This window comes from Procambarus clarkii, chromosome 43, assembly GCF_040958095.1.
Source record: "Procambarus clarkii isolate CNS0578487 chromosome 43, FALCON_Pclarkii_2.0, whole genome shotgun sequence".
Classification (NCBI taxonomy): Eukaryota; Metazoa; Arthropoda; class Malacostraca; order Decapoda; family Cambaridae; genus Procambarus; species Procambarus clarkii.
Genome location: NC_091192.1, coordinates 4452489 through 4472488, shown reverse-complemented (window position 1 = coordinate 4472488; position 20000 = coordinate 4452489). Strand labels below are relative to the sequence as shown.

At 45.2% G+C, this 20000-nt stretch overlaps 1 protein-coding gene across 3 annotated transcripts in view; it reads right to left on the bottom strand.

The window, feature by feature from the left end:
* The window catches only part of LOC123749642 (uncharacterized), a 175667-nt gene that overhangs the window by 84182 nt on the left and 71485 nt on the right, over positions 1-20000 (bottom strand). For all 3 annotated transcript variants that reach the window (XM_069300001.1, XM_069300002.1, XM_069300003.1), the window contains exon 4: positions 8463-8693. In XM_069300001.1, the coding sequence (XP_069156102.1) occupies positions 8463-8693 (231 nt within the window). The remainder of the gene's footprint in view (positions 1-8462; positions 8694-20000) is intronic.

Below are 20000 nucleotides of genomic sequence, written 5' to 3'. Positions count from 1 at the left end.
GAATGTCAAATATTTCTTCCTCCTTCCTGGTAAATATCAAATCCAGCATGGAGGGAACGCCCCCTTCCCTCATCCTCGTAGCTTGTTTAACATGTTGATACAAGAATGTTTCCAGGATGAGGTCTACAAATTTACAGGTCCAAAAATCTTCTGTTTTATCATCATATGCTTCCCAGTCTATGGATTTCAAGTTGAAGTCGCCGACTATCAACAGTCGTGAACTATCGTTATCCGCTCTCGCTATAATCTCTCTCATTATTGTTATAAGACCTTCTCGTTTACTATCTAGCTCCTCCTTTGACCATGTGCTGCTGAGCGGTGGACTATATGCATTTATTATCATTAGTTTATCATCCTCATGGCAGATCTCTAGTGCTATTATGTCAACTTCTTGTGGATTGGCAGTCATTATTTCGTTCACCTTTAGGTGTTCTTTCACCAGCACAGCAACGCCACCGCCTTTCCTGATTTTTCTGTCCCGTCTCCAAATTGAGTAGCCCCTTGGGAATATGACCTCATTTAAAATAACATCTTCAAGTTTTGTCTCCGTGAGTGCAACAATGTCTGGTGTCTGCAGCTGTATTACATCACTTAACTCCAGTATCTTCGATCTCACTCCATCTATGTTGGTGTATGCAATCTTCAGGAACTTGTTCCCCCTCTCCTTATTCTTCACTCCCCCTCTCTCTATTGATTTTGTTGGTTTGCCTTTATGTACCACTTTACTGGTTTGCCTACCCCTATCACTTTGTAGAAAAAAGAATTGATTTCTTCTTCATTCCTGCTCTCATTTAAACGTTTTGCCTCGGCGAGGTTCAGTTTCAGCTTCTCTCTATCTTCTTTTGAAAGATATCATCTTAACGACCACCCTTTCCCATCCTCATCACTTTGCAATTTTCTAGCATTCCTTAGTACTTCTTCCATCTGTTTGGCACCGTTTAGGGTGATCCTCAAAGGTCGATCTTTCCCTTTTACGTACCTGCCTATTCTCCTGTAGTCGCACACATTCTCTATGGTTGTAAGACCTTCCACGAGGCCAACAATTTTATCTACTACTTTAGCTTCTTCTACAGCTCTTTCTGACCTAGATGTTATCGCCTTTTCTTTGCAGCCAAAAATGATCAGGGACTTACTCCGATCAACTGTGTTTTGCACCAACTTCGGGTTAGATGCCAATTCTTTTCTCACTTCTAGCCTAATGTTTGTTTTATCTTGGTTGCTGCAGTGTTTGACTTCCTTTACTGCTTCTTCTATTTTTTCCTTCTCCTTGGCCACTTGTGCATAAGTGAGTTGCATATCTTTCTTGCACTGTTCTATTCCCTGTGTAACTTCCTCCATGTGTGTGTGTGTTTACTAGTTGTGTTTACTAGTTGTGTTTTTGCGGGGGCTGAGCTTTGCTCTTTCGGCCCGCCTCTCAACTGTCAATCAACTGTTTACTAACTACTTTTTTTTTTTTCCCACACCACACACACACACCCCAGGAAGCAGCCCGTGACAGCTGACTAACTCTCAGATACCTATTTACTGCTAGGTAACAGGGGCACTTAGGGTGAAAGAAACTTTGCCCATTTGTTTCTGCCTCGTGCGGGAATCGAACCCGCGCCACAGAATTACGAGTCCTGCGCGCTATCCACCAGGCTACGAGGCCCCCTTGTGTGTGTGTGTGTGTGTGTGTGTGTGTGTGTGTGTGTATGTGTGTGTGTGTGTGTGTGTGTGTGTGTGTGTGTGTGTGTGTGTGTGTGTGTACTCACCTAGTTGTACTCACCTAGTTGTGTCTGCAGGATCGAGCATTGACTCTTGGATCCCGCCTTTCGAGCATCGGTTGTTTACAGCAATGACTCTTGTCCCATTTCCCTATCATACCTGGTTTTAAAATTATGAATAGTATTTGCTTCCACAACCTGTTCCTGAAGTGCATTCCATTTCCCCACTACTCTCACGCTAAAAGAAAACTTCCTAACATCTCTGTGACTCATCTGAGTTTCAAGCTTCCATCCATGTCCTCTCGTTCTGTTACTATTCCGTGTGAACATTTCGTCTATGTCCACTCTGTCAATCCCTCTGAGTATCTTATACGTTCCTATCATGTCCCCCCTCTCCCTTCTTTCTAGTGTCGTAAGGCACAGTTCCCTCAGACGCTCCTCATACCCCATCCCTCGTAGCTCTGGGACGAGTCTCGTTGCAAACCTCTGAACCTTTTCCAGTTTCATTATATGCTTTTTCAGATGGGGACTCCATGATGAGGCGGCATACTCTAAGACTGGCCTTACGTAGGCAGTGTAAAGCGCCCTAAATGCCTCCTTACTTAGGTTTCTGAATGATGTTCTAACTTTTGCCAGTGTAGAGTACGCTGCTGTCGTTATCCTATTAATATGTGCCTCAGGAGATAGATTAGGTGTTACGTCCACCCCCAGGTCTCTTTCACGCGTCGTTACAGGTAGGCTGTTCCCCTTCATTGTGTACTGTCCCTTTGGTCTCCTCTCTCCTAGTCCCATTTCCATAACTTTACATTTGCTCGTGTTGAATTCTAGTAGCCATTTCTCTGACCATCTCTGCAATCTGTTCAGGTCCTCTTGGAGGATCCTGCAATCCTCATCTGTCACAACTCTTCTCATCAACTTTGCATCATCCGCAACATCGACATGTAGGACTCTACGCCTGTAAACATGTCGTTAACATATACAAGAAATAGAATTGGTCCCAGCACCGATCCTTGTGGTACTCCACTTGTTACTGTTCGCCAGTCCGACTTCTCGCCCCTTACCGTAACTCTTTGGCTCCTTCCTGTTAGGTAGTTCCTTATCCATGCTAGGACCGTTCCCCCCACCCCCGCCTGCCTCTCGAGCTTGAACAGCAGTCTCATGTGCGGTACTGTATCAAAGGCTTTTTGGCAGTCCAGAAATATGCAGTCTGCCCAACCATCTCTGTCCTGTCTTATCCTCGTTATTTTATCATAGAATTCCAGAAGGTTTGTTAGGCACGATTTCCCTGTCCAGAACCCATGTTGATGTTTGTTCACAAACCTAATGTTCTCCAGGTGTGCAACCAGTCGTAGCCTAATTATTCTTTCCAGTATTTTACAGGGGATGCTTGTCAGTGATACAGGTCTATAGTTAAGTGCCTCCTCCCTATCGCCTTTCTTGAAGATCGGCACGACATTTGCCTTCTTCCAGCAACTGGGCAATTCTCCTGACATAAGTGACTCATTAAAGATCATTGCCAGAGGCACGCTGAGGGCCTGTGCTGCTTCTTTTAGTATCCACGGTGATACTTTGTCTGGTCCAACTGCTTTAGTTGCATCTAGAGTTGTCAACTGTTTCATTACCTCCTCTGCTGTCACCTCTATATCTGATAGTCTTTCATCTAGGGTAACCCCTTCCAACAATGGGAGCTGCTCAGGCTCGGTAGTGAACACTCCATGGAAACTGGCATTCAGTGCCTCGCAGATTTCCTTGTCACTTTCAGTATATGCCCCCTCTGTCTTCCTTAGTCTTGTCACTTGGTCGTTCACCGACATTTTTCTTCTTATATGACTGTGTAGTAACTTAGGTTGTTTTTTCGCTTTGATTGCAATATCGTTCTCATAGTCCCTTTCCGATGTTCGTCTTATGTTAATGTAATCGTTCCTAGCTCTGTTGTATCTGCTTCTGTTGTCCTCTGTTCTTTGTCTTCTGTACTTCCTCCACTCCCGCCTGCTGGCCATTTTTGCTTCCTGACACTGTCTATTAAATCATGGGTTATTATATTCCTTCTTATTTTTTCCCTTTACCGTTGGTATAAATCTCTCTTCGGCCTCCTGGCATTTCTGTATGACTAGGTCCATCATATCTTGGACTGTTTTTCCTCTAATTTCTTCCTCCCACTGCACTTCATCCAGATAGTCCCTTATCCTCATATAGTCCCCTTTCCTGTAGTCAGCTCTCCTTTCGCAGATCTCTTGTCCCATGGTCATAAATTTGAATTCCATCATGTAGTCAAAGACTAGGACACAATGGTCACTGGCCCCTAGAGGTATTTCATGCTCTAAATTCTCGATATCTTCTACGTTCTGGGTGAAAATCAGGTCTAATAAGCTCGGTGCATCTCCTCCTCTTTCCCTTGTGTCTTCCTTTACATGTTGTGTCAGGAAATTCCTGTCTATAACATCTACTAATTTTGCTCCCCACGTTTCGTCCCCTCCATGGGGATTCCTTGATTCCCAATTTATCTCTCCATGATTTAGGTCCCCCATGATCAGCAGCTTCGCTCTCATTCTTTGGGCTAGTGTTGCTGCCTTCTGCAGTTCATCTATACATGCTTTGTTGTTGTCATCATACTCCTGCCTGGGTCTTCTACTGTTTGGTGGGGGATTGTAGATTACCAGGATCACAATCTTCCTCCCATCTACTGTCAGAGTTCCATGTATGAAGCTTGTGCACTCATTGGTAACTCGATTTCCCAGGTCTTCAAACTTCCATTTCCGCTTTATTAGGAGTGCTACTCCCCCTCCCTGTCTCTGTGTCCTCTCTTTTCGTATCACCTGGTACCCTTCAGGAAAGATTGCATCTGAGATCATGTCATTAATTTTAGTTTCCACAATTGCAACTATGTCAGGATCTGCTTCACTCACTCTTTCTTTTATCTCTTCTGCTTTATTAGATACCCCATCAGCATTGGTGTACCAAACCAATGTGTGTGTGTGTGTGTGTGTGTGTGTGTGTGTGTGTATGTGTGTGTATGTGTGTGTATGTGTGTGTGTGTGTGTGTGTGTGTGTGTGTGTGTGTGTGTGTGTGTGTGTGTGTGTGTGTATGTGTGTGTATGTGTGTGTATGTGTGTGTGTGTGTGTGTGTGTGTGTGTGTGTGTGTGTGTGTGTGTGTGTGTGTGTGTGTGTGTGACAAAAATTAGTTAGTAGTTAGTAACAGTTGGTTGGCGGGGGGAAAGGTGAGAGGTCAACCCCCGCAAGCACAACTAGGTTAATACTAGGTCCAGACACACTGGACTATACGTGACACTGGAGAAGGGATTTTGGTGGCCCACCAAAATACAGGTGGAGGTGACGGACAAGGTGACATAATTAACAAGACGATCGCTCGCATGTAGAGGGGGGGGGGGGGGTTATCTTGAGGTTATCTCGAGATGATTTCGGGGCTTTTAGTGTCCCCGCGGCCCGGTCCTCGACCAGGCCTCCACCCCCAGGAAGCAGCCCGTGACAGCTGACTAACACCCAGGTACCTATTTTACTGCTAGGTAACAGGGGCATAGGGTGAAAGAAACTCTGCCCATTGTTTCTCGCCGGCGCCTGGAATCGTACCCAGGACCAAAGGATCGCAAGTCCAGCGTGCTGTTCGCTCGGCCGACCGGCTCCACGGCCGACCGGGGGGGGGGGGGGGGGAATTGAGAGAAGAACTGAGGGTAATGGTGAAGACAGGAACCAACCTACAGGATGAACTGAAAGCTGCACAGATTAAAAGCCTGAAAGAGAATCCTACTCAGTACCAGCCACAAACCATCCCGCAGGAAGCTGGTAATGTATCTATAGAAGGGACCTCTACAGTACAACCCTCATTTGCAGATATGATTAGAATGAGCCCAGAAGCTACGTCTGCAGTAAGGGAAGTTGCCATGAAAGTAGCCACTTCTCACAAAACAGCAGGACGTAATAACCTGCTGACAGAGAAGAAAAAAGTAGAGGTCGCAGTAGGTATTAGGGAACAAGCAGAGTCAAGTCAAGTGGAGTGGAGAGGTAAGGACAAAGCTGCAGTTACAGAGATCTTATTAGGGACACTGGCCTGTAGTTCAGTGCCTCCTGTCTGTCACCCAGCGTTCTATATGATTTTCTTTCCTCAGAGGTGATGTGAGTGGAACTTAGGACGGTGGAAAGCAGTCCACCAGGAGTCCATCAAGGGCAATCCACAGGATCGCAAGGCTTGTTTCCGTCTGAACAAGAATGGCCTGGTCGTTGAAGGCAGTGAAATGTGTGTTGGTTGCCAGCAAGTTACTGGTGTTGAAACGACGTATCCCGGGGTGGCCAAGTTGTGTTCCAAGATGGAGTGAGCGTCCGTCAGTCCTCTAGGTTAAGGTTGGTTTGTGCTTAAGCCTTGAGAGAACGCCCACCAATGGGCTGCTAGAGTGACTGTTTAGCCCCTGTGGTAATACTGTGGAGGACTGGCCAGTGAATTTCTGGAAATGTGGTGTGGCCGGCGTGAGTACCTCAGAAGGGCACACAAGGAAGGAGCCTTGAGTGTTGTGGTAGAGGGAGGACGCGCCATGACACAAGACCACACAGGTTGTTGATGTGTCAAGAGTGAAAGTGACACGTAGGGTGTTATCTGTGGTGTATATATATATTGTGTACATTTATTGTGTACAACTACCTGTACATAGTATATTTAGTGCATTTGGTGACGGTTCGTGTAGTGTTGTTTATCCCACTTTCTCTTTTTGCTTGGTTTGCTTTTGTTGTTGTACTGTTGAGTTCGTCATTACTTCACGGTGACTTGGGTTGATATGAGAAGAGCAAGCACTGAGAGGTACTCAAGTAGCTCTCAGAGCAAGTACTGAGAGGTACTCAAGTAGCTCTCAGAGCAAGTACTGAGAGGTACTCAAGTAGCTCTCAGAGCAAGTACTGAGAGGTACTCAAGTAGCTCTCAGAGCAAGTACTGAGAGGTACTCAAGTAGCTCTCAGAGCAAGTACTGAGAGGTACTCAAGTAGCTCTCAGAGCAAGTACTGAGAGGTACTCAAGTAGCTCTCAGAGCAAGTACTGAGAGGTACTCAAGGAGCTCTCAGAGCAAGTACTGAGAGGTACTCAAGTAGCTCTCAGAGCAAGTACTGAGAGGTACTCAAGGAGCTCTCAGAGCAAGTACTGAGAGGTACTCAAGTAGCTCTCAGAGCAAGTACTGAGAGGTACTCAAGTAGCTCTCAGAGCAAGTACTGAGAGGTACTCAAGGAGCTCTCAGAGCAAGTACTAAGAGGTACTCAAGTAGCTCTCAGAGCAAGTACTAAGAGGTACTCAAGTAGCTCTCAGAGCAAGTACTAAGAGGTACTCAAGTAGCTCTCAGAGCAAGTACTAAGAGGTACTCAAGTAGCTCTCAGAGCAAGTACTAAGAGGTACTCAAATAGCTCTCAGGGCAAGTACTAAGAGGTACTCAAGTAGCTCTCAGAGCAAGTACTAAGAGGTACTCAAGTAGCTCTCAGAGCAAGTACTGAGAGGTACTCAAGTAGCTCTCAGAGCAAGTACTGAGAGGTACTCAAGTAGCTCTCAGAGCAAGTACTGAGAGGTACTCAAGTAGCTCTCAGAGCAAGTACTGAGAGGTACTCAAGTAGCTGTGAGAGCAAGCACTGAGAGGTACTCAAGTAGCTCTCAGAGCAAGTACTAAGAGGTACTCAAGTAGCTCTCAGAGCAAGTACTAAGAGGTACTCAAGTAGCTCTCAGAGCAAGTACTAAGAGGTACTCAAGTAGCTCTCAGAGCAAGTACTAAGAGGTACTCAAGTAGCTCTCAGAGCAAGTACTAAGAGGTACTCAAGTAGCTCTCAGAGCAAGTACTAAGAGGTACTCAAGTAGCTCTCAGAGCAAGTACTAAGAGGTACTCAAGGAGCTCTCAGAGCAAGTACTAAGAGGTACTCAAGGAGCTCTCAGAGCAAGTACTGAGAGGTACTCAAGTAGCTCTCAGAGCAAGCACTGAGAGGTACTCAAGAGCTGTGAGAGCAAGTACTGAGAGGTACTCAAGTAGCTGTGAGAGCAAGTACTAAGAGGTACTCAAGTAGCTGTGAGAGCAAGTACTGAGAGGTACTCAAGTAGCTGTGAGAGCAAGTACTGAGAGGTACTCAAGTAGCTGTGAGAGCAAGCACTGAGAGGTACTCAAGTAGCTGTGAGAGCAAGTACTGAGAGGTACTCAAGTAGCTGTGAGAGCAAGTACTGAGAGGTACTCAAGTAGCTGTGAGAGCAAGCACTGAGAGGTACTCAAGTAGCTGTGAGAGCAAGTACTGAGAGGTACTCAAGTAGCTGTGAGAGCAAGTACTGAGAGGTACTCAAGTAGCTCTCCGAGCAAGTACTGAGAGGTACTCAAGTAGCTGTGAGAGCAAGTACTGAGAGGTACTCAAGTAGCTGTGAGAGCAAGCACTGAGAGGTACTCAAGTAGCTGTGAGAGCAAGTACTGAGAGGTACTCAAGTAGCTGTGAGAGCAAGTACTGAGAGGTACTCAAGTAGCTGTGAGAGCAAGCACTGAGAGGTACTCAAGTAGCTGTGAGAGCAAGTACTGAGAGGTACTCAAGTAGCTGTGAGAGCAAGCACTGAGAGGTACTCAAGTAGCTGTGAGAGCAAGTACTGAGAGGTACTCAAGTAGCTGTGAGAGCAAGTACTAAGAGGTACTCAAGTAGCTGTGAGAGCAAGCACTGAGAGGTACTCAAGTAGCTGTGAGAGCAAGTACTGAGAGGTACTCAAGTAGCTGTGAGAGCAAGTACTGAGAGGCAAGTAGACATACCTGAGAGTCAGTGTCCCGGACCATGAGGGCCGCCAGCTGAGGGTCCCCCAGGGGGGCCACCCGCCACATCATGGGGTGAACACCGGATATGTTGCCCAGAGGAGGTGGCAGGTTGGTGACGTCACAAACGTAGAAGTGGGCGTAGCGAGTGAGGAGTGGGCAGAGGTGGGCGGCATGGGCGTGTGGGGTGGTGTACAGGCGCACCACCCACCCACGGTACATCTCCCCAACCTGTAAATGTTAACATGGTTTACAATAATAATTATAACAAATTGTAATTATTTATAACAATATGCAGACAAAGAACAAGACAGAGGTACAGGGGTACAGAGATACAGGGGTACAGAGATACAGGGGTACAGAGATAGAGGGGTACGATGTAAATATATACAGAGATACAGGGATACAGGGGTACAGGGGTACAGAGGTAAACAACATATATGACTTGACTACGCAATTCAGCAAAAATTTATACAGTAATTACATCATACTCGATGATGAAAGGCATGCATTTGTAAATACAAATTTCAATTATACAAAATGTTAAGTAGATTGTTCTTAATCTCTCTTTGTAAACTGTTTGGGAGACGTACAGCTGTAATCCGAGGCCTTGCCCTGGACTATATCCGATCCAATCTTAGTGATAGACACCAATGTATAGCCATCAATAATATAACCTCTCCCACTCTACCAATAACCGTTGGAGTGCCACAGGGCAGCATCTTGGGACCTCTTCTATTTCTTATATACATCAATGATCTGCCTAATGTCTCTAACATTCTGAAACCTATTTTGTTTGCTGATGATACTACCCTCATCTACTCTAACCCCAACCCACATACACTAAATAATGTTGTTAATAATGAACTAAAAAAAGTCCACTTATGGATGTCAACCAACAAACTAACACTTAACATAGAAAAGACCGACTACATCTTATTTGGAAGCAAATCAACAAATGCAATTCAGCTTCAGATGAATTGTTAACATTGCTAACATTGATAACACTGTTAACATTAGCAATAAAAATGATGGAAAGTTTCTCGGCCTATTCCTAGACAAGAGACTCAACTTCAGCACCCACATACAACACATAACTAAGAAAGTCTCTAAAACAGTTGGTATACTCTCCAAAATCAGATATTATGTACCTAACTCTGCTCTCATCTCTCTATATTATGCACTAATCTATCCCTATCTTAATTATGGTATATGTGCATGGGGTTCAACCACTGCAAACCACCTTAAGTCCATCATCACCCAGCAAAAATCTGCTATCAGAATAATAACAAATTCTGCTTTCAGACAACACTCAGCCCCCTTGTTTAACTCCCTAAACATGCTAAACATAATCTCACGCCACAAATTCTCTTGTGTCAACTACATTTACAAAACCCTGTTCTTAAATGCAAATCCTGCTCTGAAACTCTCCCTGGACAGACGTAATAGGACCCATTATCACCACACCAGAAATAAATATATCTTTGATATCCCCAGAGTCAAACTTAATCCGTGTAAACACACTATGCAAATAAAGGGACCCAGTCTATGGAACTCACTCCCTAATGAATTGAAAAGCTGTCTAACTTTTGTGTCACTTAAAAACAAAACTAAAAAGTACCTAATTTCATATCCATAGTTTTTTACCTTGTTGCTTTAAAATTACACTGTATCTATTGCTACCCAATCTCCAATCCTTATGTACCCAATCTGAACATCTTTACCATTGTGATCATTGCTGTCTTCTTATATGTGCTATCAATTTGCTGTATGGTGTCTATTAATCTTTGTTTAAATAACAATCAGGCTGTCAATGCAATCAATCAGAGCTACCAATGTGATTTAATATACCTACTAATATCTCTCATCTTATTTTTTTCTTGCAATGTATCTGTTATCATTTTATTAATTCTGCTAGAATTTACCTACTTAAAATTATCTGTTAGATTAAGGACCTGCCCGAAACGCTGCGTGTACTAGTGGCTTTACAAGGTCGTAAATACCATGCTATGTATCCTCACAAACCCAATGTAACTTATTGTACATAAATAAATAAATAAATAAAATAAAAATTAAATAAATCAATTACACGTGGGAGGTCATTCCACAATTGGTACCCTTGATTTGGATTGCATTTTAACTTTGCTTGGGCCTCGCTCCAGGGATAGCAAAGAGATATTTGTTTCTCGTGGGGTGACTGAGTTCTATTACCGCCTTCTAGACAGAGCTTAAAGTCAGGCCTGGCATTGCAGTTCAGAGTTTTATAGATATAGAGCACACTTGAGAGTATGTGCAGACTGGATTTTTAGCATATGTAAAGATTTCAGTAAGGGAGCACAGATATTATAAGCGAGATATTGATAGAGGTACGTAGTGGCTGATTTTGGAGAGAATGCCTTCTGCTTTAGAAACTTTTTTGTTATATTTTTTATATGGCAATGGAAATCCAGCTTGTTGTTCATGTGAACAAGACGGAATTTCCTATCTACTCCGCTAATAATTTGCCTATTGTTAATTTTTAAATTAATTTGATTGTTGGACCTGACTTGCTGGTAACATAGGTTACGAAAGTCTCTTAGCGGTCAGTCACAAATGGACTATTTTTCGTTTAGTATTCACTGTGTCATTTAGAATAAGTTGGTGAGCTTGGGAGATAATGAGTTGTGTCCTCAGCAAAGACAGCTGACTACAATGGTCAGTGGCATTTGAAGACCATTGATGTTGTTGAGAAAGAGGAGTGGACCAGGTAAACTATCGTTGATGTTTACCACAGTGATGTGTCTTGTGTATTTGTGGGTGGAAATAATGACCAGAAGAAAACACGCGGCCATATGACTACAGCGCTGCGTGACCTACTGACAACAGCCATGTAGCCATGACCCATGTTGTAAACCAAGCCACCACCATGTTGTAAACCAAGCCACCACCACGTTGTAAACCAAGCCACCACCATGTTGTAAACCAAGCCACCACCATGTTGTAAACCAAGCCACCACCATGTTGTAAACCAAGCCACCACCATGTTGTAAACCAAGCCACCACCATGTTGTAAACCAAGCCACCACCACGTTGTAAACCAAGCCACCACCACGTTGTAAACCAAGCCACCACCACGTTGTAAACCAAGCCACCACCACGTTGTAAACCAAGCCACCACCACGTTGTAAACCAAGCCACCACCACGTTGTAAACCAAGCCACCACCATGTTGTAAACCAAGCCACCACCACGTTGTAAACCAAGCCACCACCACGTTGTAAACCAAGCCACCACCATGTTGTAAACCAAACCACCACCATGTTGTAAACCAAGCCACCACCACGTTGTAAACCAAGCCACCGCCACGTTGTAAACCAAGCCACCGCCACGTTGTAAACCAAGCCACCACCACGTTGTAAACCAAGCCACCACCACGTTGTAAACCAAGCCACCACCACGTTGTAAACCAAGCCACCACCACGTTGTAAGCCAAGCCACCACCACGTTGTAAGCCAAGCCACCACCACGTTGTAAACCAAGCCACCACCACGTTGTAAGCCAAGCCACCACCACGTTGTAAACCAAGCCACCACCATGTTGTAAACCAAGCCACCACCATGTTGTAAACCAAGCCACCACCATGTCGTAAACCAAGCCTCCACCATGTTGTAAACCAAGCCACCACCATGTTGTAAACCAAGCCACCACCATGTTGTAAACCAGGCCACCACCATGTTGTAAATCAAGCCACCACCATGTTGTAAACCAAGCCACCACCATGTTGTAAACCAAGCCACCACCATGTTGTAAACCAAGCCACCACCATGTTGTAAACCAAGCCACCACCATGTTGTAAACCAAGCCACCACCATGTTGTAAACCAAGCCACCACCATGTTGTAAACCAAGCCACCACCATGTTGTAAACCAAGCCACCACCATGTTGTAAACCAAGCCACCACCATGTTGTAAACCAAGCCACCACCATGTTGTAAACCAAGCCACCACCATGTTGTAAACCAAGCCTCCATGTTGTAAACCAAGCCTCCACCATGTTGTAAACCAAGCCACCACCATGTTGTAAACCAAGCCACCACCATGTTGTAAACCAAGCCTCCGCCATGTTGTAGACCAATCCACCACCATGTTGTAAACCAAGCCTCCACCATGTTGTAAACCAAGCCTCCACCATGTTGTAAACCAAGCCACCACCATGTTGTAAACCAAGCCACCACCATGTTGTAAACCAAGCCACCACCATGTTGTAAACCAAGCCACCACCATGTTGTAAACCAAGCCTCCACCATGTTGTAAACCAAGCCACCACCATGTTGTAAACCAAGCCTCCACCATGTTGTAGACCAAGCCTCCACCATGTTGTAAACCAAGCCACCACCATGTTATAAACCAAGCCACCACCATGTTATAAACCAAGCCTCCACCATGTTGTAAACCAAGCCACCACCATGTTGTAAACCAAGCCACCACCATGTTGTAAACCAAGCCACCACCATGTTGTAAACCAAGCCTCCACCATGTTGTAAACCAAGCCACCACCATGTTGTAAACCAAGCCACCACCATGTTATAAACCAAGCTTCCAGCAATGTTATAAACCAAGCCACCAGTCATGTTATAAACCAAGCCACCACCATGTTGTAAACCAAGCCTCCAGCAATGTTATAAACCAAGCCACCACCATGTTGTAAACCAAGCCTCCAGCAATGTTATAAACCAAGCCACCACCATGTTGTAAACCAAGCCTCCAGCAATGTTATAAACCAAGCCACCACCATGTTGTAAACCAAGCCTCCAGCAATGTTATAAACCAAGCCACCACCATGTTGTAAACCAAGCCTCCAGCAATGTTATAAACCAAGCCACCACCATGTTGTAAACCAAGCCTCCAGCAATGTTATAAACCAAGCCACCACCATGTTGTAAACCAAGCCTCCAGCAATGTTATAAACCAAGCCACCACCATGTTGTAAACCAAGCCTCCAGCAATGTTATAAACCAAGCCACCACCATGTTATAAACCAAGCCACCACCATGTTATAAACCAAGCTTCCAGCAATGTTATAAACCAAGCCACCACCATGTTATAAACCAAGCCACCACCATGTTATAAACCAAGCTTCCAGCAATGTTATAAACCAAGCCACCACCATGTTATAAACCAAGCTTCCAGCAATGTTATAAACCAAGCCACCACCATGTTATAAACCAAGCCACCACCATGTTATAAACCAAGCTTCCAGCAATGTTATAAACCAAGCCACCACCATGTTATAAACCAAGCTTCCAGCAATGTTATAAACCAAGCCACCACCATGTTATAAACCAAGCTTCCAGCAATGTTATAAACCAAGCCACCACCATGTTATAAACCAAGCTTCCAGCAATGTTATAAACCAAGCCACCACCATGTTATAAACCAAGCTTCCAGCAATGTTATAAACCAAGCCACCACCATGTTATAAACCAAGCCACCACCATGTTATAAACCAAGCTTCCAGCAATGTTATAAACCAAGCCACCACCATGTTATAAACCAAGCTTCCAGCAATGTTATAAACCAAGCCACCACCATGTTATAAACCAAGCTTCCAGCAATGTTATAAACCAAGCCACCACCATGTTATAAACCAAGCCACCACCATGTTATAAACCAAGCTTCCAGCAATGTTATAAACCAAGCCACCACCATGTTATAAACCAAGCTTCCAGCAATGTTATAAACCAAGCCACCACCATGTTATAAACCAAGCTTCCAGCAATGTTATAAACCAAGCTTCCAGCAATGTTATAAACCAAGCCACCAGTCATGTTATAAACCAAGCCACCACCATGTTGTAAACCAAGCTTCCAGCAATGTTATAAACCAAGCTTCCAGCAATGTTATAAAGCAAGCCACCACCATGTTATAAACCAAACCACCACCATGTTATAAACCAAGCCACCACCATGTTATAAACCAAGCCTCCAGCAATGTTATAAACCAAGCCACCACCATGTTATAAACCAAGCCACCACCATGTTATAAACCAAGCCACCACCATGTTATAAACCAAGCCTCCAGCAATGTTATAAACCAAGCCACCACCATGTTATAAACCAAGCTTCCAGCAATGTTATAAACCAAGCTTCCAGCAATGTTATAAACCAAGCCACCAGTCATGTTATAAACCAAGCCACCACCATGTTGTAAACCAAGCTTCCAGCAATGTTATAAACCAAGCTTCCAGCAATGTTATAAAGCAAGCCACCACCATGTTATAAACCAAGCCACCACCATGTTATAAACCAAGCCACCACCATGTTATAAACCAAGCCACCACCATGTTATAAACCAAGCCTCCAGCAATGTTATAAACCAAGCCACCACCATGTTATAAACCAAGCCTCCAGCAATGTTATAAACCAAGCCACCACCATGTTATAAACCAAGCCACCACCATGTTATAAACCAAGCCACCACCATGTTATAAACCAAGCCACCACCATGTTATAAACCAAGCCACCACCATGTTATAAACCAAGCCACCACCATGTTGTAAACGAAGCCACCACCATGTTATAAACCAAGCCACCACCATGTTATAAACCAAGCCACCACCATGTTATAAACCAAGCCACCACCATGTTATAAACCAAGCCTCCAGCAATGTTATAAACCAAGCCACCACCATGTTATAAACCAAGCCACCACCATGTTGTAAACCAAGCCACCACCATGTTATAAACCAAGCCACCACCATGTTGTAAACCAAGCCACCACCATGTTATAAACCAAGCCACCACCATGTTGTAAACCAAGCCACCACCATGTTGTAAACCAAGCCACCACCATGTTGTAAACCAAGCCACCACCATGTTGTAAACCAAGCCACCACCATGTTGTAAACCAAGCCACCACCATGTTGTAAACCAAGCCACCACCATGTTGTAAACCAAGCCACCACCATGTTGTAAACCAAGCCACCACCATGTTGTAAACCAAGCCACCACCATGTTGTAAACCAAGCCACCACCATGTTGTAAACCAAGCCACCAGCCCCTAAACCTGATGAGCAGAATCATGCAGTCAAACAAAATAGAACTGATCGCGACTACTATTTTCTTTTTAATTTTACAAGGTAGGTGTATGTCATCTGTATGAATATAATATTTTCTTAACAATCTAAAATTGTTTAATATTGATGGATTGGTGCGTAACTGTTTATGCAACCTTTATCACCTCCTAAATGAAATTATATTTTTAATACATCGGGGAAGGATTGTAGAGTCAGTTTAAGATCCGTCAACTAGCACATTCTCCTCAATGTTAACCATATTGAAATTCTCTTATGGCGACACCATCTGTTTATCTATACAGGCTGATGGTTGGTTCTTTAACACGTGCGTCGAGTAGGTGCGAAAGTTTGCTTTATATGTGTGTGTGTGTGTGTGTGTGTGTGTGTGTGTGTGTGTGTGTGTGTGTGTGTGTGTGTGTGTGTGTGTGTGTGTGTGTGTGTGTGTGTGCGTGTGTGTGTGTGCGTGTACTCACCTAGTTGTGTCTGCAGGATCGAGCATTGACTCTTGGATCCCGCCTTTCGAGCATCGGTTGTTTACAGCAATGACTCCTGTCCCATTTCCCTATCATACCTGGTTTTAAAATTATGAATAGTATTTGCTTCCACAACCTGTTCCTGAAGTGCATTCCATTTCCCCACTACTCTCACGCTAAAAGAAAACTTCCTAACATCTCTGTGACTCATCTGAGTTTCCAGCTTCCATCCATGTCCTCTCGTTCTGTTACTATTCCGTGTGAACATTTCGTCTATGTCCACTCTGTCAATTCCTCTGAGTATCTTATACGTTCCTATCATGTCCCCCTCTCTCCCTTCTTCTTTCTAGTGTCGTAAGGCACAGTTCCCTCAGGCGCTCTTCATACCCCATCCCTCGTAGCTCTGGGACGAGTCTCGTTGCAAACCTCTGAACCTTTTCCAGTTTCATTATATGCTTCTTCAGATGGGGACTCCATGATGAGGCGGCATACTCTAAGACTGGCCTTACGTAGGCAGTGTAAAGCGCCCTAAATGCCTCCTTACTTAGGTTTCTGAATAATGTTCTAACTTTTGCCAGTGTAGAGTACGCTGCTGTCGTTATCCTATTAATATGTGCCTCAGGAGATAGATTAGGTGTTACGTCCACCCCCAGGTCTCTTTCACGCGTCGTTACAGGTAGGCTGTTCCCCTTCATTGTGTACTGTCCCTTTGGTCTCCTATCTCCTAGTCCCATTTCCATAACTTTACATTTGCTCGTGTTGAATTCTAGTAGCCATTTCTCTGACCATCTCTGCAATCTGTTCAGGTCCTCTTGGAGGATCCTGCAATCCTCATCTGTCACAACTCTTCTCATCAACTTTGCATCATCCGCAACATCGACATGTAGGACTCTACGCCTGTAAACATGTCGTTAACATATACAAGAAATAGAATTGGTCCCAGCACCGATCCTTGTGGTACTCCACTTGTTACTGTTCGCCAGTCCGACTTCTCGCCCCTTACCGTAACTCTTTGACTCCTTCCTGTTAGGTAGTTCCTTATCCATGCTAGGACCGTTCCCCCCACCCCCGCCTGCCTCTCGAGCTTGAACAGCAGTCTCATGTGCGGTACTGTATCAAAGGCTTTTTGGCAGTCCAGAAATATGCAGTCTGCCCAACCATCTCTGTCCTGTCTTATCCTCGTTATTTTATCATAGAATTCCAGAAGGTTTGTTAGGCACGATTTCCCTGTCCAGAACCCATGTTGATATTTGTTCACAAACCTAATGTTCTCCAGGTGTGCAACCAGTCGCAGCCTAATTATTCTTTCCAGTATTTTACAGGGGATGCTTGTCAGTGATACAGGCCTGTAGTTAAGTGCCTCCTTCCTATCTCCTTTCTTGAAGATCGGCACGACATTTGCCTTCTTCCAGCAACTGGGCAATTCTCCTGACATAAGTGACTCATTAAAGATCATTGCCAGAGGCACGCTGAGGGCCTGTGCTGCTTCTTTTAGTATCCACGGTGATACTTTGTCTGGTCCAACTGCTTTAGTTGCATCTAGAGTTGTCAACTGTTTCATTACCTCCTCTGCTGTCACCTCTATATCTGATAGTCTTTCATCTAGGGTAACCCCTGCCAACAATGGGAGCTGCTCAGGCTCGGTAGTGAACACTCCATGGAAACTGGCATTCAGTGCCTCGCAGATTTCCTTGTCACTTTCAGTATATGCCCCCTCTGTCTTCCTTAGTCTTGTCACTTGGTCGTTCACCGACATTTTTCTTCTTATATGACTGTGTAGTAACTTAGGTTGTTTTTTCGCTTTGATTGCAATATCGTTCTCATAGTCCCTTTCCGATGTTCGTCTTATGTTAATGTAATCGTTCCTAGCTCTGTTGTATCTGCTTCTGTTGTCCTCTGTTCTTTGTCTTCTGTACTTCCTCCACTCCCGCCTGCTGGCCATTTTTGCTTCCTGACACTGTCTATTAAACCATGGGTTATTATATTCCTTCTTATTTTTTCCCTTTACCGTTGGTATAAATCTCTCTTCGGCCTCCTGGCATTTCTGTATGACTAGGTCCATCATATCTTGGACTGTTTTTCCTCTAATTTCTTCCTCCCACTGCACTTCACCCAGATTGTCCCTTATCCTCATATAGTCCCCTTTCCTGTAGTCAGCTCTCCTTTCCCAGATCTCTTGTCCCATGGTCATAAGTTTGAATTCCATCATGTAGTCAAAGACTAGGACACAATGGTCACTGGCCCCTAGAGGTATTTCATGCTCTAAATTCTCGATATCTTCTACGTTCTGGGTGAAAATCAGGTCTAATAGGCTCGGTGCATCTCCTCCTCTTTCCCTTGTGTCTTCCTTCACATGTTGTGTCAGGAAATTCCTGTCTATAACATCTACTAATTTTGCTCCCCACGTTTCGTCCCCTCCATGGGGATTCCTTGATTCCCAATTTATCTCTCCATGATTTAGGTCCCCCATGATCAGCAGCTTCGCTCTCATTCTGTGGGCTAGTGTTGCTGCCTTCTGCAGTTCATCTATACATGCTTTGTTGTTGTCATCATACTCCTGCCTGGGTCTTCTACTGTTTGGTGGGGGATTGTAGATTACCAGGATCACAATCTTCCTCCCATCTACTGCCAGAGTTCCATGTATGAAGCTTGTGCACTCATTGGTAACCCGATTTCCCAGGTCTTCAAACTTCCATTTCCGCTTTATTAGGAGTGCTACTCCCCCTCCCTGTCTCTGTGTCCTCTCTTTTCGTATGACCTGGTACCCTTCAGGAAAGATTGCATCTGAGATCATGTCATTAATTTTAGTTTCCACAATTGCAACTATGTCAGGATCTGCTTCACTCACTCTTTCTTTTATCTCTTCTGCTTTATTAGATACCCCATCAGCATTGGTGTACCAAACCTTGAGATTCTTCATGGAAACTCTTGTACCAGAGTTCTCCCTTTCTCTGGGGGTCTGGGGGGATCTGGGGGATGTCTGGGGAGTGACTGGGGGCAGAGGGGATCTGGGGGATCTGGGGGGTGTCTGGGGGATGACTGGGGGCGGGGAGGGTCCGGGGGATGTCCGGGAGGATCCGGGGGGTGTCTGGGGGGGTCCGGGGGTGTATGGGGGGTGAAAGAGTTCAGGAGGGGGGTGTTCAGAAAGAGTGCTTGGGGGGCTACTGGGGGCTGGGCTTCTAGGAAGGTAGGTAGGAGGGTCTGGGGTAGGGCCTGGGTAGGTAGGTCTGGAGTAGGAAGGGCATACTGGGTCTGAAGATTAGGGAGGGCATAGAGGGATTGGGAGATAGCGTAAGGTTGGGAGACAGATAGAGGTTGAGAGGTTGGGAGGGGGAAGAATAGAGGGGGTGGGGGGGACCTCCCACCTCCCTCGCAAGGGTGGGGGGTCACATGGAAGGAGAGGGGATGAGGAGGGGTGAGGGCTGGGTAGGCTTTGGGTGTTGAGGGGATGAGGTCTGGGTGGGTTCTTGGGGTTGAGGGGATGAGGTCTGGATGGGTTTTGGGGGTTGAGGGGATGAGAGCTGGGTGGGTTTTGGGGGTTGAGGGGATGAGGGCTGGACGGGTTTTGGGGGCTGAGGTGATGAGGGGGTCCTTGGAATGTGGGATGAATTTGACTCCAGTGGGGTCAGAGGGGTCAAGGGATGTGTTGGGGAGATAAGCAGGGGCGGCTGATTTGGGGAAGGGGTGACCTGAGAAGGTGTGAGCTGGTTAGCATGAACAAGGACTCCTGTGTGTGTGTGTGCGTGTGTGTGTGTGCGTGTGTGTGTGTGTGTGTGTGTGTGTGTGTGTGTGTGTGTGTGTGTGTGTGTGTGTGTGTGTGTGTGTGTATGTGCGTGTGTGTGTGTGTGTGTGTGTGTGTGTGTGTGTGTGTGTGTGTGTGTGTGTATGTGCGTGTGTGCGTGTGTGCGTGTGTGTGTGTGTGTGTGTGTGTGTGTGTGTGTGTGTGTGTGTGTGTGTGTGTGTGTGTGTGTGTATGTGCGTGTGTGTGTGTGTGTGTGTGTGTGTGTGTGTGT